The sequence below is a fragment of the Chlorocebus sabaeus genome, chromosome 9 (assembly GCF_047675955.1).
Source record: "Chlorocebus sabaeus isolate Y175 chromosome 9, mChlSab1.0.hap1, whole genome shotgun sequence".
Classification (NCBI taxonomy): Eukaryota; Metazoa; Chordata; class Mammalia; order Primates; family Cercopithecidae; genus Chlorocebus; species Chlorocebus sabaeus.
This window is the reverse complement of record NC_132912.1, coordinates 79176102-79203281: the sequence shown is the minus strand read 5'-3', so window position 1 is coordinate 79203281 and position 27180 is coordinate 79176102. Positions and strand designations below refer to the sequence as shown.

At 34.9% G+C, this 27180-nt stretch overlaps 1 protein-coding gene across 1 annotated transcript in view; it reads right to left on the bottom strand.

The window, feature by feature from the left end:
* Positions 1-5561: 5561 nt before the first annotated feature.
* TMEM26 (transmembrane protein 26) overlaps positions 5562-27180 on the bottom strand; it is a 46527-nt gene continuing 24908 nt past the window's right edge. Inside the window, exons 5-6 of the mRNA XM_007963338.3 lie at positions 12390-12466; positions 5562-9669 (exon numbers count right to left, since the gene is read on the bottom strand). Of these exons, the coding sequence (XP_007961529.3) occupies positions 9248-9669; positions 12390-12466 (499 nt within the window). The 3' untranslated portion in view covers positions 5562-9247. The remainder of the gene's footprint in view (positions 9670-12389; positions 12467-27180) is intronic.

Genomic DNA, 27180 nt, shown 5'->3' with positions numbered 1-27180 from the left:
TATCTATCTATCTATCTATCTATCTTAAAGGTTCACAAAAGAATAACCTTTAAAGTGTTAATAATGAATTGTAATAAGGTGGGAGTTCATGTGATTTTTGCCCTCTGTATGTTTTACCCTCTGTATGTATTTTATCCTTTTGTATGTTTGAAATTACATTGATCACATATGACTTTATGTAATCAGAGAAAGCAACAAAACTGTATTCATTATATGAAACAGAGTATAGGATGCAGCAAATGACTTTGAGAATCAGTCAAAGATAACTCCTTAGTCTGAGCCCAAATGACTGAATAGCTAATGGTTCCATTAAGAGAAATTGAGAGATTAGGAAGAGAAACAGATGTGGGGGAGGAGATGTTTTGAATCCAATTGTGAGCACGTTAAGTTGGAAGTGCCAGAAGTGCTTCTGCATGGAAATGTTGAAGAGAAGCTTAGAACAAGGTTGGAAATGCAGATTTAATAGGGCATTTATAAGAGTGGAGTCACGGAGAGACAGATGAGCCCAAATGAACAAGATAGGGCTTGTAAATTTAGAAAGTAAAGGAATAAATAGACCCATGCAGATAGAAGGAGCCAATAATGAGGAACCAGGAGATGATGGCTCTCATATAACCATAGGAGTGGAGGTGACCACTATGTGTGTCAGCCCCTAGGAGGACTTTGCATTCCATCTGGAATCAAAATGAGAAGGAGCTTCTCTAGGGTGGGATTGGGGTGGGATAGGGGCATCTCAGGAAGAAGCACCCGCAAATATGAAGTCCCAGAGACAGAAAGAAGGCTGGTGAATTCTAGGAATAGACAAAATTTCAATGCATCTGGAGTTCTGTGGTTATTACAGCAGAGTATAAAACATTACCTGCACCCTCAGATAGCTCACAGTCTGATGGGAGAGACGGACATAGCGGCAAATAATTCCAATACATTATGATAAGCACAGGGATAGAGACAAGACAAGTATGAGTGCTATAAATGCACAGTAATAGAGGGGAGACATTCAGTTCTGGAAGTAGGAGGGTGTAATATTTTTCATAAACTTTTGGAACCTTTTATGAGGGATTTTGCCAAAGAGATGGCAAATAGTGAGTTGGAGATATTGCTAGAAAGGAGAATCTCTGGAAGGGGAAGGGATAAGACAATATATTTATAATATATTTATAAACTATTGGATTAGTAAACACAGATTAAATTGCATAGTTCAGCCAGATTCAAGATAGGATAAAACTTCTGGAGACAGTTGGCCTGTTGCTTCTCTTGCAGACTCTAGTCAAGGTTCATGGTAAGTGATCAATGCTATAGCTCGATATCCACATTGCCTTACCTGGCATCCTTAGGATTGCTGCTTCAAAGGAAACCTACAAATTGGAGACCCAGGACTGAAGGACGTCTCTGCTGTCAGGACAGGGGATGTCTACACTCACTCACCTGGAGTTCCCAGAGGGCGCAGAACAATTTTTGCTTCTGGGATTGTTCTTTCTTCCCTAGCTATCAACTCTGGATGGAGAAATTAGGCCATCAGTAATGGAGTGGCGGCATCACTGAAAAAAGAATTATGCTTGTAAACACAGCAATGTAAAGGATAATGGCATGTTTAGGGAATACAAGTAGTTTATTATGGTCTTACGGTGGCAGTTATATGTGTTGCGGGGCAGACTGCAGTAATGGGAGACAAAGTTGAAGAATTAGGTTAGGGGCAAATTGTGAAAGTTCTTGAATTATTTTAGAGGGACTTTAGGTTTGATCTTATGGGCAGTGAGGCATCATGAAAGTGTTTTGAAGAGAAGAGATGTGATCAAATGTGCATTTTAGAACAGCCAGCACTGAATGCAGTTTGGAAGATTACTATGGAGGATTAAACCAGGAGGTTGGAAGACCAGTTGGGAAATAATTGCAATCACTGAGGGAAGAAATGAGGTGATACCAAATTAAGATAGTAGTACTTGGAATAGAGAATGTAGGATAAAGATTGAGAGGAAGTATAAGCCGCATAACTGACAGAATTTAGGGATTACTTAGGAAGAAGGTATAAGAAAAAAGAAGCAAGGACCTAGGAAACATCTGGTTTTGGCGTGGGTGCCTTAGTGGCTGGAGATGCTACTAGTCATTGTTTGGAACACGGGAAAGGAGTAGATCAGGGGTTGAGTGTGGTAAGACATATATAATTTTATATATATATGTATAATTATATATATGTATACATATATATATAAAACATATAATGAAATATATATAATTGAGTCTGTAATACTTGCAGAATATCCAGAGGAAATGGAAATCCAGGCATAGAGTCCAGGAAAGAAAAGAGTTTGGGGTTAGAGATACCAATAAAAATCACTAGTTACAGGAATTAGTTGAAACCAAAAGATCCAATGAAATAATTATAGCATTTGACCCAGCTGTTCGCTGCCACTTAGGTCATATGGGGACTCTTGCATAATAGAGAGAAATATTCTTTGCCAGAAGGTAGAAACAACCCCCAAGATCCCAGAGCCACAACCATCTGAATTCTTCAGCTATGCATTTGGCAGAAGCTGAACACCAGCATCCATAGAGAAAACATATTTTGTCTTGTAGATCCAATTTTCCTTGCCCAAAATTCTTAGTTTGGATACAAAGACTATACGATATTTGACATATGGCTGGTTTAGAAATGTTTGTTTTCCTCAATAAGTCGATCAGATTTGCATATGATCCATTTGATCACTTACCACAATCAGTGATAAATTTAGTAAATACTTGGCAAAAATCATAAAAGCTTACACACACAAATTAGATGGGCTGTGAATACAGACATGGAAACAGATGCAGATTCTTTCTGAAGTTTTCTCTGTCAGGGTTCCTTCACTTCTCAATCTCTTCTGGGGAAACAAGCATGACTGTGTCAATCAAAGTGAAATTTCTTGATGGTTTGTGTTGGTGACTCCATAAATGTCAGGAGTGTGGAAGTGTTAGACTAGCAGCTTCAAAGTAGTCTCCATAGTACTCATCAAGAAAGACCCAGTGCATCTTTTTGGTCAGTTTGATTTTTCTGTGCTCTTCTGTATCTATTCATTATTTCATTTCCCTAGTTTTAGACACTTCATAAGGCAAGCAGAATTTGATATGGTTTAAGGCCTTGATTTATCTAAAACTTCTCAAGATCATCCTTAGTTATAATAAGAAGGTCTTTATTTTCTTGGGTGGAAGTAAATGATGTGCTTTTACTTTATTTGCAAAATGATATCAAAGCATCTGTACATGGCAGTAGGCTGAAGTCAAGCTCACAAGTAGGTGAGGTTTCCTTTGTTATAATTACTTTTCACATTACAAAATAATGCATAATTTTAAAAATTCAAGCTATCAAATATATAAGAATAGTTTTAAAAAGGAGGGAATATCCACGATCATTAGAAACTTGAACATCATTTCGTGTTTATTAGCCACTTGTGAAGGTGTGGATAACATTTACAAAAAGAGTAACATACTAACTTGTTTCGTATCCTTATTTTTACTTAACAGAATATTTAAGCTATTGTTTCCTATCAACATCAATGCTATGGCTCTACTTCATTCTTTTAAAAAATAACATGGTATTATGTAGTATAGAGGTTACATTATTTAACCATGACTCTATTGATGGACATTATGCTGCAACTATAGAAAATACTGAACAGTCTTATACCCACATTTTTGCACACACATAGCTACAGGATACGTTCTTAGAAGTGGAGTTGCTAGGTCAGATGATAAATGTGTTTTTTTCTGACTGCTGTTGCCAAATTGTCTTACAAAGGAGTTGTACCAATTTACACCCTCACTAACTATGAATAAGAATGCCTACTTTCCTTGTTCCCCTCTAATACAGCATTCTAAAGAACTTTTGGGTCTTTGCCAACCAACTAAGTGAAAAATGGTTACCCTGCAGTTGAGTCTGCATTTGAAAAATGGTATTTCATTGTGGTTTGATTTGCATTTCTTCAACTATTCCTTTTGCAGTTAATCATACACTTATGTCTTTTGCTCATTTTTTCAGTGACTTTTTTTTCTTATTTGTAAGAACGGTTTGTTCATTAAGAAAACTAATGCCTTGTTATATTTCTTGCAAACAAATTAACTCAGTTCGTTGTTCAACATTTGAATTTGCTTATGGTATTTTTACAGTGCTAAAATTTTTAATTTTATGAGCTGAAATTTATGACTCTTCTATGGTGTCTCATTTCATATCATGCTCAAAAAGCATTCTCACCATCGCAATTATAAAAACAAAGTTTTCTGTGCTTATTTTATTTTAAATGTTTAGTTATTTAATCTACCTGGAAATGTTTTGGACATAAGGATTGAGGTAAGGCTCTAATTTAATATTTTCCAAAACCTAAACCATTTATAATATTTTACCCCACCCATGATTTATCATATATCAGAATCCCTTGTGTAGCTCAGTCTATTTATTAAACTTATTCTGTTCAGCTTTTTGGCCTGCTTATTCATATTCCAGAACCAAATTCTCTTGGTTATTGTAGTTGTATAATATATGTAAATATATTGAAATATCTCTCTCATTTTTCAACTCTCTTTTGGTATTTTCTAACTATTCTTTCATGCTTATTTTATCATGAAATCTTTAGAATCAACTTGGGCAGTCACAAAAAAATTAATATCTTGTTGATAGCATGATGAAGATTGTGCTACTTGATCTATTTATAGATCAATTTAGGGAAAATCGAAACTTTTAAAAAAAGAAATCAAGGCTTCTTACCAATCCCCATAAAATAATGTCTTTCTTTTTGTTAAATTATTCATATATGGCCCTCACAATCATTTTTAAGTTTTCTTCACATAGATCTTATACATTTCCCAAGTTTATTCCTATGTACTTTATAGATTTAGTTTATATTGCAAAGGAAGTATCTTCTTCAAGTATATATTCTATGTGATTTTGTATGTAGAAAAGCTATTGATTTTTGTGTGTGATTTCAGATTATCCTTAAGTTTCTTAGGTTTAATATGTTTTCCTTGGATGTTCAAGACTCAGTCTTCTATAAATAAATGATAAATTTGGCTCCTTCTTTCCAATTTCTATACCTCTCATTTCTCTTGTCTGATTTCTCTGACTCCTTTCTCCAGAAAAGAAAATAAGAGTGATGTATTTATGATAGCTTTTGCCACTGAGAAACATTAAGCTTTTATGTAGGAAAAATCTGTCAATTCTTCTGTAGCTTCTGAGTTTCATGTCTTGTTTCAGAAGATCGTTCCCGTCCCCCACAGGCTAAAGACAGACTGCATATTTTCTTCTAATATTTATAGTTTTCATTTTACATTTACATCTTTAATCCATCTGGAATTTATTTCTATATATTGCAGGAGATAAAAATCTAACTTTATTTTTTCCAGATGGATTGCAAAATTTCCCAACATCATTTGTAAAATTGGTCAGCCTTTCCTCACTGGTTTGAAATGCCACCTTAATCATATTCTAAATAGATCAGTTTTATTTTTTAAACCAGAGCTTAAAAACCATAAAGGAAATGAATTGCAGTAGAGAACAAAGACATGAAAAACCAGCAAAAGAATCCACATTAAGATAAAGTTGTGCACACACTATTTAATGCATATAATAAAATACAAAGGCCACTCATAGCAAAATAGTATAAATATGAATACTGCAGAGAAAATATTCTTAAATGGTATTCTAGTAAGAAAGAGTCAGAGGATGAAATAGATACACATAAAATATAAGACTGTAGCAGTTAATTATTCAAACATTGTTTAAAGTTACTCCCTGCATATGGAAACTTATTTGAAGCCTCAAAGCTGTAAACATCCTCCATCTGCCTAGTTTAACCCCAAATCAGATGTTTCTGAGAGCAAATCAGAATTCCAGTAAGTAAAAAGCAAAGTGTGAAATTAGAAAAAAAAATAACAATCCCCTTTTTTTCTTGTAATTCAAGACTGTTTGGTTTTTCATTTGTGTCGCTGTAGTATACGTCACCATCCCTCTTTCTTGGCATTGGAGGAGGGCTACAGTGGACAGATGCTTGGCATTTGCAATTCTTTCTCTCTTTTAACAGAAAAAGTTGGTTAAAAATTATCAAGAATCAAATGCCAAACATTATTACATTCAAATCTGAAAGATGCATAGAAATCTTAAAGCATGTGCACCTACAAATGCATGCCTTTCCAGAGCTTTGAAAATGTTCAATTAAATAATGAGTTAATAATTAGTATTATAAGAGTGAATCCTGATATTCCTTGGCCATATCTATATGGTTCTATGAGGCCTGAAGTGCTATTTGTTAGTGGAACTACAACACAGCCAAGAGAAAATTTGTATCAGACTCTTCACTGGAAGATTATAAAGAATATTATTGGCCAATTCAAAATTTTATTTTATTATGCTATTGAAACAGCTCAAATAAAAATTAAAAGAATAATGAAAGATAAGGAGAGTTTACTACTATTACTACGTCAAGTCATGTCCTCTGAGAGTCATCCAGTAAGGGCAAAGGAAACCCACAAGATGATGATGAGGTGTGTTTCCGCACAGTATCATTGAAACATGCATACTGTGTTTTCTTTCACAAGTGGAATGATACGATTTTAGGAAGGACATTTGACTGAGCTTTAATCAAACAACTAAATAACAACTATGGCAATAATAATAACAGCACCAACAACCTCAAATAAGCCACTTTCTTCAGGGGTTGGGGACTGACCTGTTGTGTGTCTGGGGGAGGGGTTATGATAGAGAGGATGGCTTGCATCACATTATACAGGTGTTGTGAGTCAGTTATCTTATTACAAAAAAAATGTAAACAAGCCCCAGGGTGTCCACACATGGGAGGTAATTGATGTTCTAGCCACTTTATAACAAACACTTCGATGTTTTGAAACATTACAGTATTTAGCAGTCTACATTAAAAATGACAATTAACTGAATAAATTTATAATATTTAATCAGGAATCTTAGGAATGGCTAATATATAACCTAGGTTTAGAGCTTTCTTTCAAATAAACTAAGCAAATGCAGATCTTTTTTTCCTACTATAAAAGCAGCCAGTCTAAGAGAGTGGGAGTACTGGCAGCTAGGTTAACAAATGCTGCCCCAAGCAGATTTTCCTGGAAAACCTTGCAGAACCTGGGTCTATTTTTGCCACTATTATTTGCCAAGATGGTCCTGGGTGCTCTTTGACTTCCTGACCCTCTAAATAAAGCTAGACTTTGGACAGGCTTTTTATTTCTCAAGCCCACGAGGAGTGCTAATTACAAAATACTTTAATTTAAACACTAGAAACTCATTCACGAAGCCAAGCCAAGTCTGAGATTTGAAAGCATTTAAAAATATCCTTGCAACAGCCGTACTACTTTATACTTTATCTATTTTTAGGGCCTCAGTGTTTGTTTTGCTGGAAGAAAAAAATTAAAACATGAAAAGTATGCCATGAGCAAATCTGCAATAATAAGCAGCACATACATGTTGTGGAAGAAAATATTCAACATAAAGCAGTCAACATAAAAACAGATTCTGCTGAGGCATTTTTATAAATAGCAGTTATTATTTTGCTTTCAACTGCTGAGCACTTTAAATAACATGCCCTTAAAAGTTGTCAAGTGCTTTACTTCATATACATATAATTTCTTGATCTTAACTTTCATAAAATTATTATGGAAAATCATAAATGTATTCCATTGGTTCCGTGTGTCATTTTATAGTCATTATATTGTTAAAATTAGAAGCACAAGGAAGAAAGAAATAAAAACATATGACAATGATGCTGAAGAAGCCATTTGCAAGAAAACATGCATGACACTGTATAAAAACAGAATTTGTGCATAAAAGTTTGTAGAAAATGTTGCTAATAGGTATCATCTTACCCAGAGAGTTACAGATAAAATTGTCCCAACTGGTTGTCATACCAAATTAAGGGCATACCCCACCTTAAATGTCTCTCTGAATTCTCGAGTATACTCATCCGGGGGAATTAGGTTTTGAACCTAAAAGAACAGTTTTGGAACTGCTTGCATCATGTAATTACTGCTATACACCCGAGCACATTTTCACACTGTATCTTTAAAAGCAAAAATCACTTTAAAAGGTTCTGAATCACCTCCATCTGGAAAGTATAGAGGTATGTAAAGGAAAAGTATGGCTATTTCAATACTGGGAAAATGAAGTCTTAATACAAGAAAATAAAGCGAATTGCCGGATTCCCACAATGGGGTGGCAGGTTCCGACTCCCGTCACTCCACAAGGGCTGTTGGCCCTGGGTGGGGCTGATGCAAGCCTCCATCACTATGTTCCCTGAGACCAAAGGCCGCCTCCAATAGTGGCGGTTCAGAGAAGCTGCAGCTTTGTTCGCTACTGCTGGCAGACACCAGAAACCATGGTAACACTTACAGGGCCCGAAACACCTTTATTCACCGCTTCAGAGCTTCCCTGCATCAGCCCACGTGATTCAGCTTGGCAATATAGAAAATGGTAAAGTAGGGTTCAGAAAAATACTGACGAACAGTGCAAATCATGTCCAGAGTAGAAATTGTGACTTTGCTAGCATTTCACCAGTATTTCCTGCCTTGCAACCAGTAGATATGTAACCAAAATGACTTGCTGTGAATTTTGTAGCACCCAAGCCAAAAGCAATAAAATCTCTGTAAGAGCATATGCGCCATGACAGAATGCAACATCAGCCCAGAAAAATGATTTTCCTGGAAAGGCCTGTGCAGTGATGAATAAGGCTCTCTATGATACGGAAGCTGGGCAGAGATTTTCGCTGCTTCCAGCCCACAGTGAGGTAATTTTAAAGGCACTTTTCCCTTCATTTGTTCTGCATTCACTGAATGTACATTTTTTGATGTCACAGGGACATTGCAGAAAAGATCAGACGAAATAGTCTGACAATGGAGCCAAAGTTCAAAGCTTCTCTATTTTCAGGTAACAGCCGCGACAGTTCGTCTGCACTAAATCTTTCGAGGGCATGTCACTGTAACCCCTTCCACAGCTTTTCAAACAGTTCAAGACAAACAAATCACTTAGTCGTTGAACAACTATAACATCTGATACCATCACACAGAAGTTGTAGCAATAGTCACTAATCAAAGTTCCTTCTATTCAGTTGAAAAAAAGAAAATTCCTCAGCTTTGGTTTAAGATCACCTTTTTATGCTGTTCTTTTGAAAATTATTATATGCCAAGGCTGGGGGAGAAGAAGGATCCTCCCTATAAGAAGAACCGGGGAGTCAGGTTCTAGCCGCAGACCCCTGTCAATCAATAACTAAGGGGTGGGTTGGGAATCGTCGGTGACTGGGGAGCCCCGCAAAGGAATAGCCAGGCCCTCCTTAGACTCGCTCTGCCAGTCCCGCGGAGAGGACCCACTCTCAGAGGTCTGTCCCCGGCAACCATGTTCTCCTTTCGGGCCTTCTGACTGACTTCTCAATGAAGCATGGACTGCCAATGCCAGCACCACCAAGCGGTAGAGTTGCAACACCACCACGAGGAAGTTCTTCACTGCAAAGAACACCAGCATCTGATTGATCACTTTGAAATAGGTCATCAGTATGAGACGCACCACAAGGAAGGGGCCATCTTGTATGAAGACGCTGATTCCGATGTTCCACAGATCCGCACTGTACTGGCAAAAGAACAGGCTGGGGAATCCCCTCTCTGTCACAGACACGGGGCAAACGACGTTCTGTACTGAAAACACAGGACAGACTAGTTACTCTCTCTCTTGGAAGTGTAGACATATAAGACAATGATATGGGGACAAGTCATTAACAATAGGGACTGTGCTAGTAATAATTTTGTGAATACAGAATGGAAATGAAATGGAATGATCCCGTGATTTAATTCTGAGTGGAACAAGTGAAAACACTTGCATCCAAATAGAAAATGTAAGATCATCTAGTCCTCAACCTGGGCAAAGCACCACATGAAATAGATTCTAGGAGCCAGGCATGGTTACAAGTGCTCAAAGCTCAAGCTCCTTGTGAGGCTGAAGCTGCACCACAGCGGGGGAATAAAAAATAAAGGAAGCTGCCGTTGTGATCCTGGGATCCACAGTGTAAGGAAGACTCACAGTTACATGCTCACAGCCTCAAGTCAGAGAGCATGACTGCCTCATTTTCCAGCAGTGAGTTGCTGGCAGGGTCACTAAGCCTTCCTGGGCCACAGTTTCTTCCTTTGAAAACTGGGATAACAATCATATCAATGAGGAGAGGGGTCCCTATTCATTGGCTCATTTTGTTTCCATTAGAATAACAGCCCTGCCTCCTGTCCACTTTTTCCCTGTCCACGTGATCTTCCCGTTAGGATCACGAATGATTTGCTTGATCGATAAGCTTGAGAAACGGAGCAAAGTGTACATGGCTCTGATCATTCTATATACGCTTTTTAGGATCTACCTGTTTGTTGGTTTACACACTCAAGCATGTGTGCAAACTGTGCTGTGAAAATTCAAGTGCTTATATTCAAATTCAAACTTAATTCATATTAAACATATTTTTCAAATGATGGAGGAAAAAATCCTGAATAAATGCCATTGTTATTTTATTTTGTCCTAATTCCTTGTGCTTTGTTTCACAGTTTACAAGAAAGACTGGATATAATTACTGATTTTCCAGTTAAACAAAAGGAGGTCCAATCAACAGAAGAACCTTTTGTCTTAATTTCTCAAATGTAAATTTAATTCAGGGTCAAGGGCAAAAAATAATCCTTTTATAATAATGAAGCCTTCCATTTGGAGTTTTCAAACAAAGAATGCCATCGTCTACTGGAGCCTGCAAATATTATGAAGCTGCTTTGATATGGATAAACATAATGTACTATTTGTTGGAAAATACAATAATGATTTAGTCAGAAGTAACATTTGGTCTTTGTTTTTGAAACAGCTGCATAACATTATCACCCCTGAAAGTTTACAAAATGTCTTTCTTAAATACAATTTTCTTAGCAAGGCAACAAACCACAAGATATGGGAGGGTGAGGATTGGCAGGGTGAAAGACAAAAGAGAAACTAAGGTTATATCAATGGTAGCCTTTCCTAAGAAATGAGGACCAGGAAATGGCTCCCAAAGGACCTTCTAAAGGTATTAACTCGATATCTAATGTGATGTCACCTAATATTCTATAAGTGGATACCAACTGGACCAATGAGTCCAGAACATACCTTCCAGGGCTCATTATGACAAAAATGTGTGTGTGTGTGTGTGTGTGTGTGTGTGTGTTATTAGCATAGATTTGTTTGTAATTATTAATAAGTGATTCCATTTTTGGTATTCCTTAAAAGCTACGGCAAGTTTTCCCATCTATTTCAAAGTGTTAATAATTTCAACAAGTGTATGCTATGTTTAAAATGGCCTCAGACCTCTGAGTCTACAAAAGTGAACCAAAAAAGGAGAAAAAAGTTAAATATCCCTGTCCTAAGGATTAATTCTAATCCTGAGGCCAGCAAGTAAGGTGTCATAAATAAACAAGTTGGGCTAAGGAAAATGTAACTATTAATTTCTAGAATTTCTTTGGAGTAAAGTGACATCCTGGAGAATTCTCAAATCAAAATTCTAGGGTTCCAAGAAGTTTTCAGATGACTCCAGATCAACAATGCTCAATTGAACTTTCTGTGATGGTAGAAGTGTTCCATATTACTGCTGTCCAATATGGTAGCCATTTGTGGCAACTGTGCACTTGAAATGTGGCTAGTATGACTGAGGAATTGGACTTTTAATGTTTTACATTTTTAATTAATTTCAGTTTAAAGAGCCATGTGTGGTTGGTGGTCCCCTGTTGGACAATGAAGCCCTAGATTATTGCTAGTATGAAATGCCTGGGAAACGGATTACTTCTTGCAAAATCTTAGGGATTTATGTTTTTATTAAAATAAGACCAATGGGATTCCAAGGACCACCAATGAGGACAATTTTAACTGCTCCTATGCCTTCTGAAGTTTTAATACATGGGTCTGGAAAAAGAATGAAAATTACTTCTTATAAATAATAAGAGATAAAACATTTATGGCAGCAACTTGCTAAGCAAAGTGTATATTACTGAGTCATGACAAGAATCTTCAATCCTAGTGACTATGATTATCATCCCTATTTCATGGATGAAAGAAAGCTGAGACACAGAGGTATCACCTGGTTTGCAGGAGGTCTTATAAATCATAACTGATGGAACTGTTGTTAGAAGTAAATATAATGCTGTGCAATTATCTGCTCTGCTATCTTAAGCTTACCATGTACCACAGTGGATCCACTCTTCTTGGCTTACTAAGTTTCAATCTACTTTCCTTCTAAGCTGAACTAGAACTAACACTGGGATATAGACATGATAATCCTTTCACTTGCCTTCTTAGTTTTAGCATAATTGATAATCAAGAGGTGTAATTTTCTGGTTTTTTGCACAAACATCAGGATACTTACCTGCCAGGTCAAGTGGAAACTGCAGCATGCTCCAAGTCCATATAACAAGGATGGCATAGACTAGTGCAGGGCTATTCCTAGAATACAGACAAAATTTTAAATTTGTAATAAAAAGTATGATCACACGCAGAAGAGAAAAATCTTCTCAGCCCATGTTTTTAGTGTATTCCTAATAAACCTCTTGTGGCCAAAATATCTTGGTGATTTAATATATCAAGGAAAAAAATCCTTACCTGATAATAATGGAATAATGAAGAAGTGAAAAATAAGTAATCTGAGACTTAAAACCCAACATATGCATGAATTATGACAAAGCATTTGGTCCCATATTGCTGTCTTTAGTTTTATAAAATTATGGAAATATTATGGGAGAGAAATGATAGGGAGGAAAATATAGATATTGACATGGATATTCAAATGACTGATTTCAAGGAATGTCAGCAGGGGAATTAATAATTATTCTAAAAAACCAGAGATCTAATTGAAAAGACATTTCAAAAGAGCTAAATGATGGTCAAACACTAAAAGCTCAACATTGAAAGAAAATTGCCATTAGATAAGAAAAAGGTAAGGAGATAAATCCAATAAACAAAAATTTATACCAGATAGTAGGACATAAAGTAAAGAATAAGCCTGTTTCATTCACCACTGTATCCTTAGTGCCTAGAACAGGGCTTGATGGATACAACATATATTTGTGGAAGGAATGGTTAAATGCACTAAAGAAGAGTCTATATTCAGACAAATATAGAAATGTCTTAGACCTAGGAAAATGGTCATGAAGGCTAAAATCAGAAAGAATAGAGGTTACAGAAATGCAAAGGATATTAAAAAGGGTCACGTTTATTTTTAGCAAAGATAGAAAGGAAGTCATCAATTTGAGCTTGGTAGCATAATAATAGATTTTGTTTCCATCTTCTGTCAAAAGAGATTTTCAGATTGAAGAGGTCTGAAAGCATCAAAGATGAGTAATTGAAACCAAAAGAAATGAGGTGATTGTAAGGGATATCTTTAAATGCTTCAAGTGTAGAGGCATTAAATGCAAAATTAAATCTCAAAACTCTGAGAGAATTTGTAAATGAGATTTCTAAACCATCATTATCTGTCTTGGCAGTTAATGGTGGAGACAAGGTTGGTGATAGAAAAATAAAGTCTCAACTTTCAAAATGAAACAGAAATATGTCTAAAAGTACAAAAGGCACATTTGCTATTAATCTCTGGTTAGATTATATAAATAATTCTTTGAAAGATTTCTGAGAGCCCTTTTAGAAGAAGACAGTTATTACGAAGCATCAGCACAGGTTCTCTGAGAAAAATTGCACTCAACTAAACTTAGTTCTTCCTTTGAAAAAAATATAGTTAGGATTACCAAGCAGGTAATGTTATGTAAATCGATGACAGACATTCAGATTAAAGCAAGGCTTCTGAAAAAGTCTCCCATAGTGTTCTCATTAACAAAATTAACAAATATTCCAGGTGTGAATACTGTTAGGTAGATTCCTGTGTAAATGGCTCCCCACAGGGGGCTCTCCAATGGGTTGCTGAAGGCTGTGCTTTTGATTCTTTTCTACTTCACATTTTATCATGACTTGGTTGACATTGATGGAAGGCTTCTCATATGCACATATGGCATGGAGCGTGGATAGAAAACCAGTACCCTGGAAGACACAATCAGGATTCCAAAAGAGGTAACTAGATGACCTAGATTAGAATAGAATTGGATAGAAGAGATAGCATTTCACAGCAGCAGCCATAAAACAGGGCTCAAAGATTTTCCCTTACTATTATCTAATTAGGAGTCCACAGTATGACATGATTTATGATTTACCAAAATCAAATAAACTCATAGGTTGCTTCACAAGAAATATAAAGTCTAAAATTTTAAGTGGAAATGCCTTGGGAACGCAGACTATAACTTTTCTCTCTTTACACGGTCAATGTCTATACACAACGGATCTTCAATAAGTGCCTGAATTTTTAAATAATGTTATGGACAGTTTCTGATTTCAGACATCCATGCCAGGCAGTTTTCTAAATGCTTAACTCTATGATCACACTTAATTCTCATACCAGCTCAACAAAGTAGACACAATTGTTATCTTGTTATTTTATCAAGGAGGTAAAAGAGAGTTGAGGAAATGTGTCCAAAATAATGTAGTTATGAATGTTGAGAGCAGAAATCAAAACTAGACAGCTGATTTCAGCATTTACTCCTCTGATCATTACATTATATTATTTCCATGAATGAAATGGAAACTTTTAGCTCTGCTCTACTCTACAATGTTCAGAACATACCTGAAATATTATGTGTGGTGCTTCATGTACTAGAAGAAACATTTATAAAGTTTCTTGTACCAAAGGGGAAGAACCAGAATGGTAAAGAATTCAGAGTCATGATCTGTGTGAGATAGTTCAAGAAACTGAAAACTAGAGATAATTCCTTGGAAGTTTTATTTCCTATGTTTAAGGACTATAATGTGGAAAAGGAATGAAACATTTCTTTTGACTTGAGATGGCCAATTCGGGCTCAAAGGATTTCAGTTGCACCTGTGAGAATTCAAATTTCATCATAATAGAGGAAAGTAGTTTCTAATAATATTACCTCAAAATAGAACAAGTTGCCACTTGGGGTTAGTATTTCTTCTATTAGTGTAATTTTTCAACAGAGCCTGCAGAAAAAGTTGTTGAGGATATTTTGGCGGGGTTTTTTCAACAGATGCAAATGAAATTTTTCACAACATCTTTTGAAGTTTCATCTAATCCCAAACTTCAATAATTCTTCCAAAAACTATGTGCAATTTGCCTGCAAGGCAGTAGAAAGCAGTGGCAAAGCAGGGGGCTTTGGTGCCAAGTGACCAGAGTTCTAACACCAACTCCAACTCTCATTAAAGAAATAGGATGTGAGACTCTAATTCCAGATTGATCAGTTATTAGTTATATGATTATGAGTAACTAGTTTAACATCTGTATGCTTTAGTTTACCCATTTACATTATGAGGAAGACAATAATAATAATTGGATTATATAATAATTTTATTCAGTATATTATTTAAGCATGTTAAACATATAAAGCTCCTAGAACAGCATGTGACACAAGCTATTATGGTAGATCACTACAAATTAGTTATTTTTGGTTTCATGTCATCTTGAGACTTTATTTGCCTCTCCTGACATGTTTTTGCTTATAAAATGGTGATAATAAGAATATTTACATCATAGTGTGAATGTAAATGCAAAATAACTTACTGAATTAAAAGCATTTAAGACTTCTTAGCACACAAGTGATAAATAAACATTACATAATTGTAGCAGTAGTAATTTTACTAGTATGTCAGCATGCTTCTTAAAATCTTTGTATATTATTCATCATCCTACAAAATAGGGATAAATGATATACCCTAGCCCTACATAAATTCAGCTTTAACCATGCAATAATGAATGCACATTTTTGCGTATGCATATATTATCTACGCACACACAAAATATGGAAGAATGTGGGTGTTGAAAAACATACTAGTAAAATTATCAAACACAATTTTGGAAAAGTAGGTCAGAAAATTTTTAAAGCAGGCAAATATGAATTATTAGATCAGACAGTAAAAATTCTCAGGAAGGTTAAATGTTAGAATGTAAATAAAGCATGGAGATTAATGGCAAACACTCAAGATCTGCAAAGGAATTTTGGGTGGATTTATTCACCACTGTCCCATGTGTATAATCTGCCTTCACAAATGTCAACTGAGAAGCATGTAAGGAGACAATGAACTTGATTCAGAGAGAGACAAAAAAACTTGGGAAGTTTAATTATTAACATTAGTATCACTTTTCTATTTGAAAAACTAGTAAGATAAAAGAGTGGCATTTGGTGTATCAGCACACCCAATCTGGTGGTTAAAAATAAAAATAAAAAGTCATATTTTGCCAATTTGCTTAGCTATTTCTTTTTCTAAAAAAATTTTTATTATACTTTAAGTTCTAGGGTACATGTGCACAATGTGCAGGTTAGTTACATATGCACACATGTGCCACGTTGGTGTGCTGCACCCATTAACTCATCATTTACATTAGGTATATCTCCTAATGCTATCCCTCCTCCCTCCCCCCACCCCATGACAGGCCCCGGTGTATGATGTTCTCCTTCCTGTGTTCAAGTGTTCTCATTGTTCAATTCCCACCTATGAGTGAGAACATGTGGTGTTTGGTTTTCTGTTCTTGCAATAGTTTGCTGAGAATGATGGTTTCCGCTGACTGTAAACTAGTTCAACCATTGTGGAAGACAGTGTGGCAATTCCTCAAGGATCTAGAACTAGAAATACCATTTGACCCAGCCATCCCATTAGTGGGCATACCCCCAAAGGATTATAAATCATGCTGCTATAAAGACACATGCACATATATGTTTATTGCAGCACTATTCACAATAGCAAAGACTTGGAACCAGCCCAAATGTCCATCAATGACAGACTGGATGAAGAAAATGTGGCACATATACACCATGGAATACTATGCAGCCATAAAAAAGGATGAGTTCATGTCCTTTGTAGGGGCTCTTTTTGGAAGTGTAAATATTCCTGTAGAAAAGAGACAATCAGCAGATAGAATTCATCTAGTTTTTTTTTTTTTTAAAGAAAATGACAAATACCATCAGAAAAGGAAAAAATGATAGAAAGGAAGAAAAAAATGAAGTATTAACCTACCCTAGAAGAAATATTTCACCATTTCTTCCAGGTGAAAGACAGATTAGCCTCAACTCTGCAAAATAAAAGTAAAACACAATGTAAACATAAGAAGAGTCTCCTTTGTATGGTCAAGTATTCACAGGGAAGTGTTAGTAATGCTGTGAGAATAGAATTCTTTTTAATACATGATTTATTAATGTGTTGGGGGAAAAAAAAAGACTGCACAAAGTGATCTCCAAAGGTGTAAATGGCCAGGGGACTCTCCGTGGCAATGATGTTGAAATTCTGACTTGTGAAAATGTTGGAAGGTGGCTGTAGTGAAATGAAAAGGTCAGCAAATCATTTCCCCAACAAACATGTATAATATTAAAAAACTGTCAAAAAACAACCATCAGGGCTCTGAAAATCAACCAAAGTCAAACAACAAATTAAGTAACATTTATTCATGAAAAGTTGACCAAGCTTCAGGTAAGAACAGTGAGAATCTGAAGGATTCTTACCCACAGATACTCATTCCCCTATCCCCAGCTTGGCTATTTTTTTTTTTTTTAACTGTGCCGAATGAAGTTAAACAGATGAGGAAGAATTTATTCAAGACTATTGAAATACAAGAGAAAGATTAAACTCAACTCTGCTAAAACAGAAAGTAGGAGAGTTTTCAAGAAATGGGGTGACCTACTGGAAAAGTACTGGAGAATGTTAGGATGGAGGTTGGTCAATTTGATTAGGCCACTTGTGTTTGGTAATTGGCACTTTTCAAAGTTAGGATCCTACCCTCTCACAGAGGCTGGGAGATAGGGGCTCCATCTTTCTTTAAGATTGCATTTTAAATAGATGGCTCCCAGGTCCTTGAGAAAGATATTGTTGGTTTGCAAACTGGCAAGAGGCTGGGAAATTTACATTTCAAAGAGGCAGAAACAGAATTTATGATATCAAGTTTCTTAACGTAAATGCTGTATGAAAAGATAAATTAGGGACTTATAGTCAGAAAAAAAAAATCTAAGTTAATTCAAGTTGTGGGAATGCTAACACCATATTGACCAGTTAAAGTGGTAATTTTACGAGTGACGGTTTTGGAGTGGAGTATGAAATCTCACACTCAGCGGTGTGGTCAATAGAAGTAACAAATTTGATTGGAAATATTTTAAAAATCTGTAGCTTGTTACTTTGAGACTGCAATCCCATTTGGAGTGTAATGAACTAACTTTCAATTTAATAGAGAGATTCTTAAAATGAGAGCTATAGAAGGGCTAGAGGAGTACTCCTGTAGGCCTGGCTGACTGAAAAACTGCAGGCATGTTCAGGGAAGGCCAAAGAGGGCCCAGTGGGAATCAAAAGCTGAGGCAGACACGAAAACATCTTGAACTGTAAATGTGCTATCTGCTCCATGCACAGATCATCAAAGAACGGAAGTCATAAGGGCTCACAGTATTTGATTCCGATCTGCCCAAGTTATTGACTGACCAAAAACGTAGCTATAGGTGTGACCACTAAGATGTCGATCTAAAAATAAAACTAGGTATTTTTTAAAAATCTGAGACATCAGTGACTACAATCCAAGGAGAGATACATTCCTCCAATTAAGAAAACAGATGCAACAAAATGAGAAGCCTCAGGTGGTGGCAATGGTGGGGAGCCTGAAGATAACATATTGTTAGAATATATTATCCAAAATGCCCAGTTCTCAACAAAGGAAGTATGTGATAAATACAAGAAAAAATCCAGAAACATCTAACTTACAATTAAGAGAGAAAACACAACAGTAGAAACTGTCTCTGCTAATTGGAGTTAGCAGAAAAATATTTCAAAGCAACTATTATAAATACGTTCAAAGAACGAAAGAAAACTAAGTTTGATTGGTTAAAGAAAAGTCTCATGGCAATGACTCAACAAGTGAGTAAATAAAGATACAGAAACTATGAAAATGATTAAATAGAAACTCTAGAATTGAAAATATGCAAACTGAAGTGAAAATTTCAATAACCTCTACAATTGGACTCTACATCTGGATTTGAGATGGCAGAAAAAAAGAATCAGTGACCTAGAAGATAGATCAATAAAAATTATCTAATCTGAAAGACACAGAGTGAAAAAAGATTGAAGAAAAAACAGCAGAGCTTCAGAGACCTGTGGAACACAGTCAGTCATATATATTTTTAAGGAAACCCAGAAAAAGAAAGATATAAAAGAGAGGAGAAAATATTTAGAGAAATAGTGGCTGAAAATTTTGAGGAAAAACATAATTACAGGTATAAGAAGATCAATAAAGCCCTAGAATAAGTAGAAGCAAAGATCCACACTTAGACATATCTCAAACTACAAAAAGCGAAAGAGGAAAAGAAAACATCAAGAGAAAATTGAGTCATGATGTACAGAGTAACAACAAATAAGTACAGTTGACCTTCGAACAAAGTGGGGGTTAGTTGGGAGAACTGACCTCCCCACACACAGTTGAAAATCTGTGTATAATTTTGACTTTTCCAAAACTTAACTACTAATAGCTTACTGCCGACTGGAAGTAATATCAATAACATAAACAGTCAATTAACACATATTTTGTATGTTATATGTATTGCACACTATATTTTTATAATAAAGTAAGCTACCGAAAAGAAAATGTTATTTAGAAAATCATAAGAGGAAATGTATTTACTATTCATTAGTAGAACTGAATCATCATAAAGCTCTGCATCCTCATTATCTTCACATTGAGTTGGCTGAGAAGGAGGAAGAAGAAGAGAGGCTGGCTGGTCTAGCTATCTCTGGGGTGGAAGAGGTGGAGGAGGTGGAGGAGGTGAAAGGAGAGGCCAGAGAGGCAGGCACATCCAATGTAAGTTTTATTTTTAAAAAATCTGCATATAAATCAACCCACACAGTTCATACTCATGTTGTTTGAAGGTCAACTATAATGGCTAACTCTGATCAGAAACAATGAAGGCCAGTAGACAATGAAATTATATATATGTGTATATATGTAAAATGGTGGATCTTTGTTTTTACTTATTATATGGTTTTGTTGATCTTCTTACACCTGTAAACTATGTTTTTCCTCAAATTATATATATATATATATGAAAACCCTGTCAACCAATAATTCTTTATATAGCAAAACTATCCTTTAAACATGAAGGCAAAATAAGAACATTTTCAGATTAAAAAAAAAAAAACTTGGAGTATTTTTTACTACAGATTTGCCTTAGGAGAAACACTAAATAAAGTCTTTCAGGTTGAAAGAAAATTACACCACATAGTAACTGAAATACACATGGAGAAATGAAGTGCATGAAAATGATAAATGTATGGGAAATTAAAAGGAACATATAAATATACAGTTATAGAGACATTTTTCTAATATCTTTTTTAAACATTAAAAGATTATATAGAACACTAATTATAACACTGGATTATTCGATTTATAACATACTAAAGAAAAAGTGATCATTCATGACAAAATGAGAGAAGATGTTACTACATTGGAAAGATGTTAACAATTCAATTTTGCACACCTACATACACAGCCCCAAAATATATGAAGCAAAAACTGACAGTATTTGAAAGAGAAACAGACATTCCAACAATTAGAATGAAAGATTTCAGTGTTCTACTTTCAGGAATCAATAGAACAACTAGATACAAAATCAGTAAGGATGCAGAAGACTTGAACAACGCTATCAACCAAGGTGATGTAACTAACATTTTATAGAACACTCCACCCAACACCAAGTAAAGACACATTCTTCTCAAGTACACATGGATCTCCAGATAGGCCATATAATAGACCATAAAGTAAGTCTCCATAAATTTAAAAATACTGAAACAATTTAAAGTAGATCCTCAGATGAAAGTAGAATTAAAGCAGAAAACAACAACAAAAAGTCTAAGGGATCCCCATATATTTAGAAGTTAAACAGCCAACTTCTAAACAACCCATATAAAAAGAATGCCAGAATAAATTGGAAAATATTTTGAACTGCATTAAGCAACAGAAAAAGACATATCAAATTTATGGGGAGCTGGCAAAGCAGTGCTTACAGGACAATTCATATTTTAAATGTCTATAGTAGAAAAGATGAAAGGTCTCAAATATAGTAGAAAATATGAAAGGTTAGTAATCAAAGTTTCCATCTGAAGAAATTAGAAAAAAAAAGAAGAGTAAATTAAATCCAAAGCAAGCATAAGGAAGGAAAAATTAAACATCAGAACAGAAACCAATGAGGTGGAAAACAGAATAACAATAGAGAAAATCAATAAAACCAAAGGCTGGTTATGTTTAAATATCAACAAAATCAATAAACCTGATCAAATCAAAAAAGTAAACATCAGTCCCTCCCCTCACCCCCTAAAAAAATAAGAGAGAAGGCAGAAATTGCTAAACTCAAGAATGAAAAATGAGGGTACCACAACTCAGTCCACAGAAATTAACACATGTATAGTAGATATTATGGACAATTTTATGACAAAAATCTACAACTTAGACAAAATAGAAAAATTCCTAGAAAGGAAAATGTAACCAAAACTGATTTAAGAGGAAATAGAATATCTAAATAGACCTATATAAAGTAATGATATTAAATTTATAATTTAAAAAATCTTCCCACAAAATAACCTTGGTCCAGGTGGCTCCCTAGGTGAATTCTATAAAATATTTAAAGAAGAAATAAGACCAAACCTATGTAAAATCTTTCAGAAAATAAAGAAGGAATACTTCTTGAGGTATTTGATGAAGTCAGCATTACCAAAGACAGAAAAAGATATCATTAGAAAAGAATACTATAGATCAATATGACTCATAAGCAAATGTTAGCAAACTGAATCCAATAACATGTAAAAAATATTACAGACTGGGCACAGTGGCTCACACCTATAATCCTAGCACTTTGAGAGGCTTAGGTGGGGGTACTGAGACCAGGCGTTCAAAAGCAGACTGGGAAACATACGGAGATCCTATCTCTACAAAACATAAAATAAATTAGCCAGGTGTGGCATGTGCCTGTGGTCCCAGCTACTCAGGAGGCTGAGCTAGGAAGATCACTTGAGCCCAGGAGGTCAATGCAGTGGTGACCACACTGGGTGGTACCTGGGCCTGGGCTAAAGGGCAAGATCCTGTATCAAAAGAGAAAAAATGTCAAAGTTGGTTTAACATCTGAAAATTAATTAGTGTAATATATTGTTAATAGAATAAAAGACAACCAACACTTAATTATCTTAATAAAAGCAGGAAAAGTATTTAACAAAATTTAACACACACCAAAAAATAATTCCCAATAATCTAGAAATAAAAGGAAATTTCTTCAAACTGGTAAAGGGCATCTATACAAAACCCACAACTAATATCATCTTTAATATAGGAAGACAGAATGCTTATCTTTTGAGATTGAAATGTCTACTCTTACTACTTCTATTTGACATTGAAAGAAGTTTTTTTTCAGTGCAATAAGGCAAGAAAAATAAATTAAAGGCACACGGATTAGAAAGAGTCAAAACAGTCTGTTCACAAGCAGCATGATCCTGTAAGGAGAAAACTTAAGGGATAAAACTAATTAGCAAGTTGAGCATGGCTGTGGTAGTAGATCATCATATAAAGTAAACTGTGTTTCTATTATAGCAATGAAAAATGTGAAAATAAAATTTAAAAAATAATTCCACTAGTAAGAGCATCAAAAAGAATAAAAACTTAGGAAATAGTTAAGAAAAGCAATACAAGCCTTGCACACTGAAAATTACAAAACATTGCTGAGAGAAATTAAGGAACATCTAAACAAAGGATGAGATATTTTATGTTCACAGATTGGAAAATTTAATATTGTTAAGATGACAATTCTTCCCAAATTGATCTTTAGATTCAATTCATTCTCTACAAAGAGCATAGTAAGTTTTTTTTTTAAACTTTTTTAACCTTTCTACAACTTGAAAGGAGAATTATAACAATTATATAAAAATGTAAAGCTACAATAGCTAAAATAAATTTTAAAAGAACAATTCTGGAAGACTTACAATATTCAATTTCAAAACTCACTATAGCTACATAATCATGATAGTGTGGTATTGGTATAATGACAAATACATAAAACAATGGAACACAACAGAAAGTCCAGAGAAAAAGCTTTACATCTGTGATCCATTGATTTTTTGACAACGATGCTAAGGCAATATAATAAAGAAAGAATCCTTTCAACAAATGGTACTGGGAAAATTAGTCCCAGCTGGAATGGGGCAGTGCCAAAAATAAAAAATAAACTTGGAACCTTACCTCCCACTGTACACAAAAATTATGTAAAAACAGATAATAGAAACAAATGTAAGAACTAAAACATTCCATAAGTGTACGAGTCCATTTTCATGCTGCTGATAAAGACATACCCGGCACTGGGTAATTTGTACAGGAAAAAGAGTTTAATGGACTTACAGTTCCACATGACTGGGGAGCCCTCACAGTCATGGGGGAAGGCAAGAAGGAGCAAGTCACATCTTAGTGGCTGACAGCAGGCAAAGAGAGCTTGTGCAGGGAAACTCCCACTTTTAAACCATCAGATCTTGTGAGACTCATTCACTATCACAAGAACAGTGCAGGAAAGACCTGTTCCCATAATTCAATCACCTCCCACCGGGTTCCTCCCATGACACCTGGGAATTGTGGGAGTTACAATTCAAGATGAGATTTGGGTGGGGACACAGCCAAACCATATCAATAAGAAAACAAAAGAAATTATATTTCTCATTTAGGGTTCGGAAAATAGTTCCTAGATATGACACCAAAAATGTGAAAGAAAATATTGATAGATTTGAACTTCTTTAAAATTTTAAAAATGTGTTTTTCAAAAGGTAACATTAAAAAATTAAAAAACAAGCTGAACACAGGGAAGAAATATTTATATTTAGACATTTGATAAAGGACTTGTATCAAGGATATATAAAGAATTCTTACAACTCAATAATAAAAGGCAATCCAATAAAAAATGAAGAAAAATATACAGACACATCACCAAAGAAGAGATATGAATAGCTAATATTCCAATGAAAAGATGCTCAGCAACATTAGTCGTTAAAGAACTGCAAATTAATGTCCTGGTGAGATACCACTCTACATCCATCAGAAGGGTATAATAAAAAAGACTGGGGGGAAAACAATTGTTGATAAGGATGTAGAGAAAATTGAATCCTCATACATTGCTGGTGGGAATATAAATTAATACAGCTACTTTAGAAACATCTCAGAAGATGATTAAAAAATTAAAGCTATACTTAGCATATAACCAGCCATTCCACTCTTAGGTGTCTACCAAAGAGAAATGAAAACATAGCCAGGCAAAAGACTGTCAGTGAATCCTCTTAGCAACATCATTCTTAGTATCAAAAAGCCGGAAGTTATCCACATGTACATCTACTACTGAATGAATAAACAAAATGTGGTATATGCGTTTAATGGAACACTAGCAACTAAAGAGGAGCTAAACATGAAACAACATGGATGAATCTCAGAAACATTATGTTACATAAAAAAGCCACACATAAAAGAGTACACATTTTATAATTCAATTTCCATGAAATTTCTAAGAAAGAGAAATCCACAGAGACATAAAGTGTATCAGTGGTTGCCTGTTAAAAGTGAAGATTGACTGCAAACAGCCACAGGAATCTTTTGGGAGTGATGGGAATGTTCTAAACCTGGATTGTGGTTATGGATAAACAAATCTATAATTACTAAATATCATTAAACTATAGAATTACAGTTGAAATTTGGTTTATTTAAACCATAACTTCATAAAGCTGTTAAGAAAAAAATGCAGTCAGAAGCTTTACAAATCTATGTAAATGCATAAAACTTAGGTAGATGAACTTTAATGTGAGCCAAAGGAAGGAAATTTATTTAATAAAAAATAGAATTTGACATATTAGCTAGAAAATGGGGAAGAGATTTAGATATTTTTGTGATGTAGATATCATTGTAGGCTTTCTCCTAAATCTATCAGCCCAAACTATGGATTAAAACATTAGAAAAAGTGAAATGTCATAATAATAGGCAATGCTGAGTAGACTACAATGAAGTGATCCCTTCTTCTATTAGATATAAATATCTTTTACTTATGTATTAAGATTATTCTTCATGATTATCCTCTTGAGCCTAAAAGGGAAGGCTTATGTCCCAGTGGGAAAGGATTAAGGGTCTTCTTCCTTGAAAAGATAGATATTTGCAGTGTCACTTCTTGCAGTATAGGTGAGAACCAAAACAAGAAATCAGAACATGGAAGCTAATTTCTAGGAGAGAGAAAAATTTTATATTCTTCTTGGGCTTTCACTTTGGGAGGGTTTTTGAGAGAGTGGATATTTGAGTAATAGAGGCACATAGGACTTGAATGGGAACTACAGAAGGCTACCATCACAATGTGGTAATATTAAAAATGAAAATGACTTCAACCTGAGACAATGAAAATTGAAAACAAATTTTAAAAACAGTAACCATTAAAAACTATGACATAATTTATTGGGCTCCATTAAACATCAGCTTTCCTAGGATATGATACAAGTTTAAAATGATAAAAATATATATTTATGAAGCATTCAGATTAATTTGTAGGTGATAGAAGAAATTGGGGGTATTTATGGTGTCTTGAAACATCAAGTGCTCCTAAATTCTTGCTGAATTGAAATAGTCTTAATTGAGATAGGCCTGTGTGTCCTTTTACTAATACTTGCTCACAATTTGTTCCCCAATCTCTGCCTGGCTCAGTGCTTGACACATTAGATAACAAATCAATACTGGGTGAGTGAAAAAATCCCTTATGGTTTTCAAGATTTGGGGGTTTTTTTGTTTGTTTGTTTATTTGGGTTTTTTGTTTGTTTTGCTGGGCAAATCTACTTTTATTCACAAAATTATTTAATATTCAACCTTTATTGGAAAACACAGATCTATAAATTGCTCCTTGGTGTCACTTCTGGATGGGACTACCAACAGTCCATTAAGATAACCGAGTTAGGCATTTCTTATAATTTTATGACTGGCCCCACAAAACATATCCCTCCTTACTACCTCTTTTACTACCCTATGTTTTCTCCCATCTCCCTAAATGTTTTGCATGTACATGTTTATTTCTACATAGGTGGAGTTAATTATGTTTGTTTTGTGATGTCCCTGTCACTTTTATATGCTCTGTCATGATTTCTTGAAGTTTTTCTTGTAACAACATTGTATTTTATTTGAAAATACATTTTACAATGTAAAGCATTGACCATACTTAAGACATTAAAACTACAGAACTAAAATCAACACTATGATGATAATGAATCAATTTAGATTGGATTTTTTAAAAAAATATGTCAACTTAATAAGCTATGAGAAAAATTAGTATAAATGAAACAGGAAATTATCTTGTAAAGGTAGCTCATGGTTATAAATATAATTTGTGCTATAATTGGGATATTAAATTTACTTGGTAAGTTAGTGTATTTTGTGGAGCTTTATGTTTTGTTGTTTGAGAAGCACAGCATAAGTAAACTGTAGCATTAAAAGCCAGCCTCATTCCAATTTATTTTTATGGCATAGTGCAAAACAACCCAAGCTTAAAGTATATTCAGGCATTGAGACTTAAATCCCTAATGGTAAGGAAGTCGTTCCGTAAACAGATGTGATCATGGATTCTGAGTTTATTTGCTTGTGGCAAAAATAAAAGTACCAACTCAATAAGTTTTAATTTATAGGCCTCTACACCAGAAAGCCTTTGGGCACTTTGAACAAAACTGACTAAAAATAAAATTTAGTAAAATAAAACCTCTGCCCCATTCTCCATTTACACCAGGGAATGCAAATCCCCAAATGGATAGGAAGAGACTTCTCCATGTCTTCTCTCAGTGCTCTCTTAAACTGTAACTGTGCTGTGTTCTAGGAGAGGCTTTTATGATTGGCTATGCTTCTCACACTTAGGAGTGGAAAAGAGGGGCTAGGGATGGTCATTCCACTTCAGGTTTTCAGAGAACCATGACTCTATCTAACCTGTAGTCATGAAAACATGCAGAGCCTTTCTGTTCTCGCCCACAGAAAATATTATGTGTCTCTTTCTATGGCAGAAATCTCCTTTATGTATTTGTCAAAAAGCATAAAGACTGTGCTGGTTTCT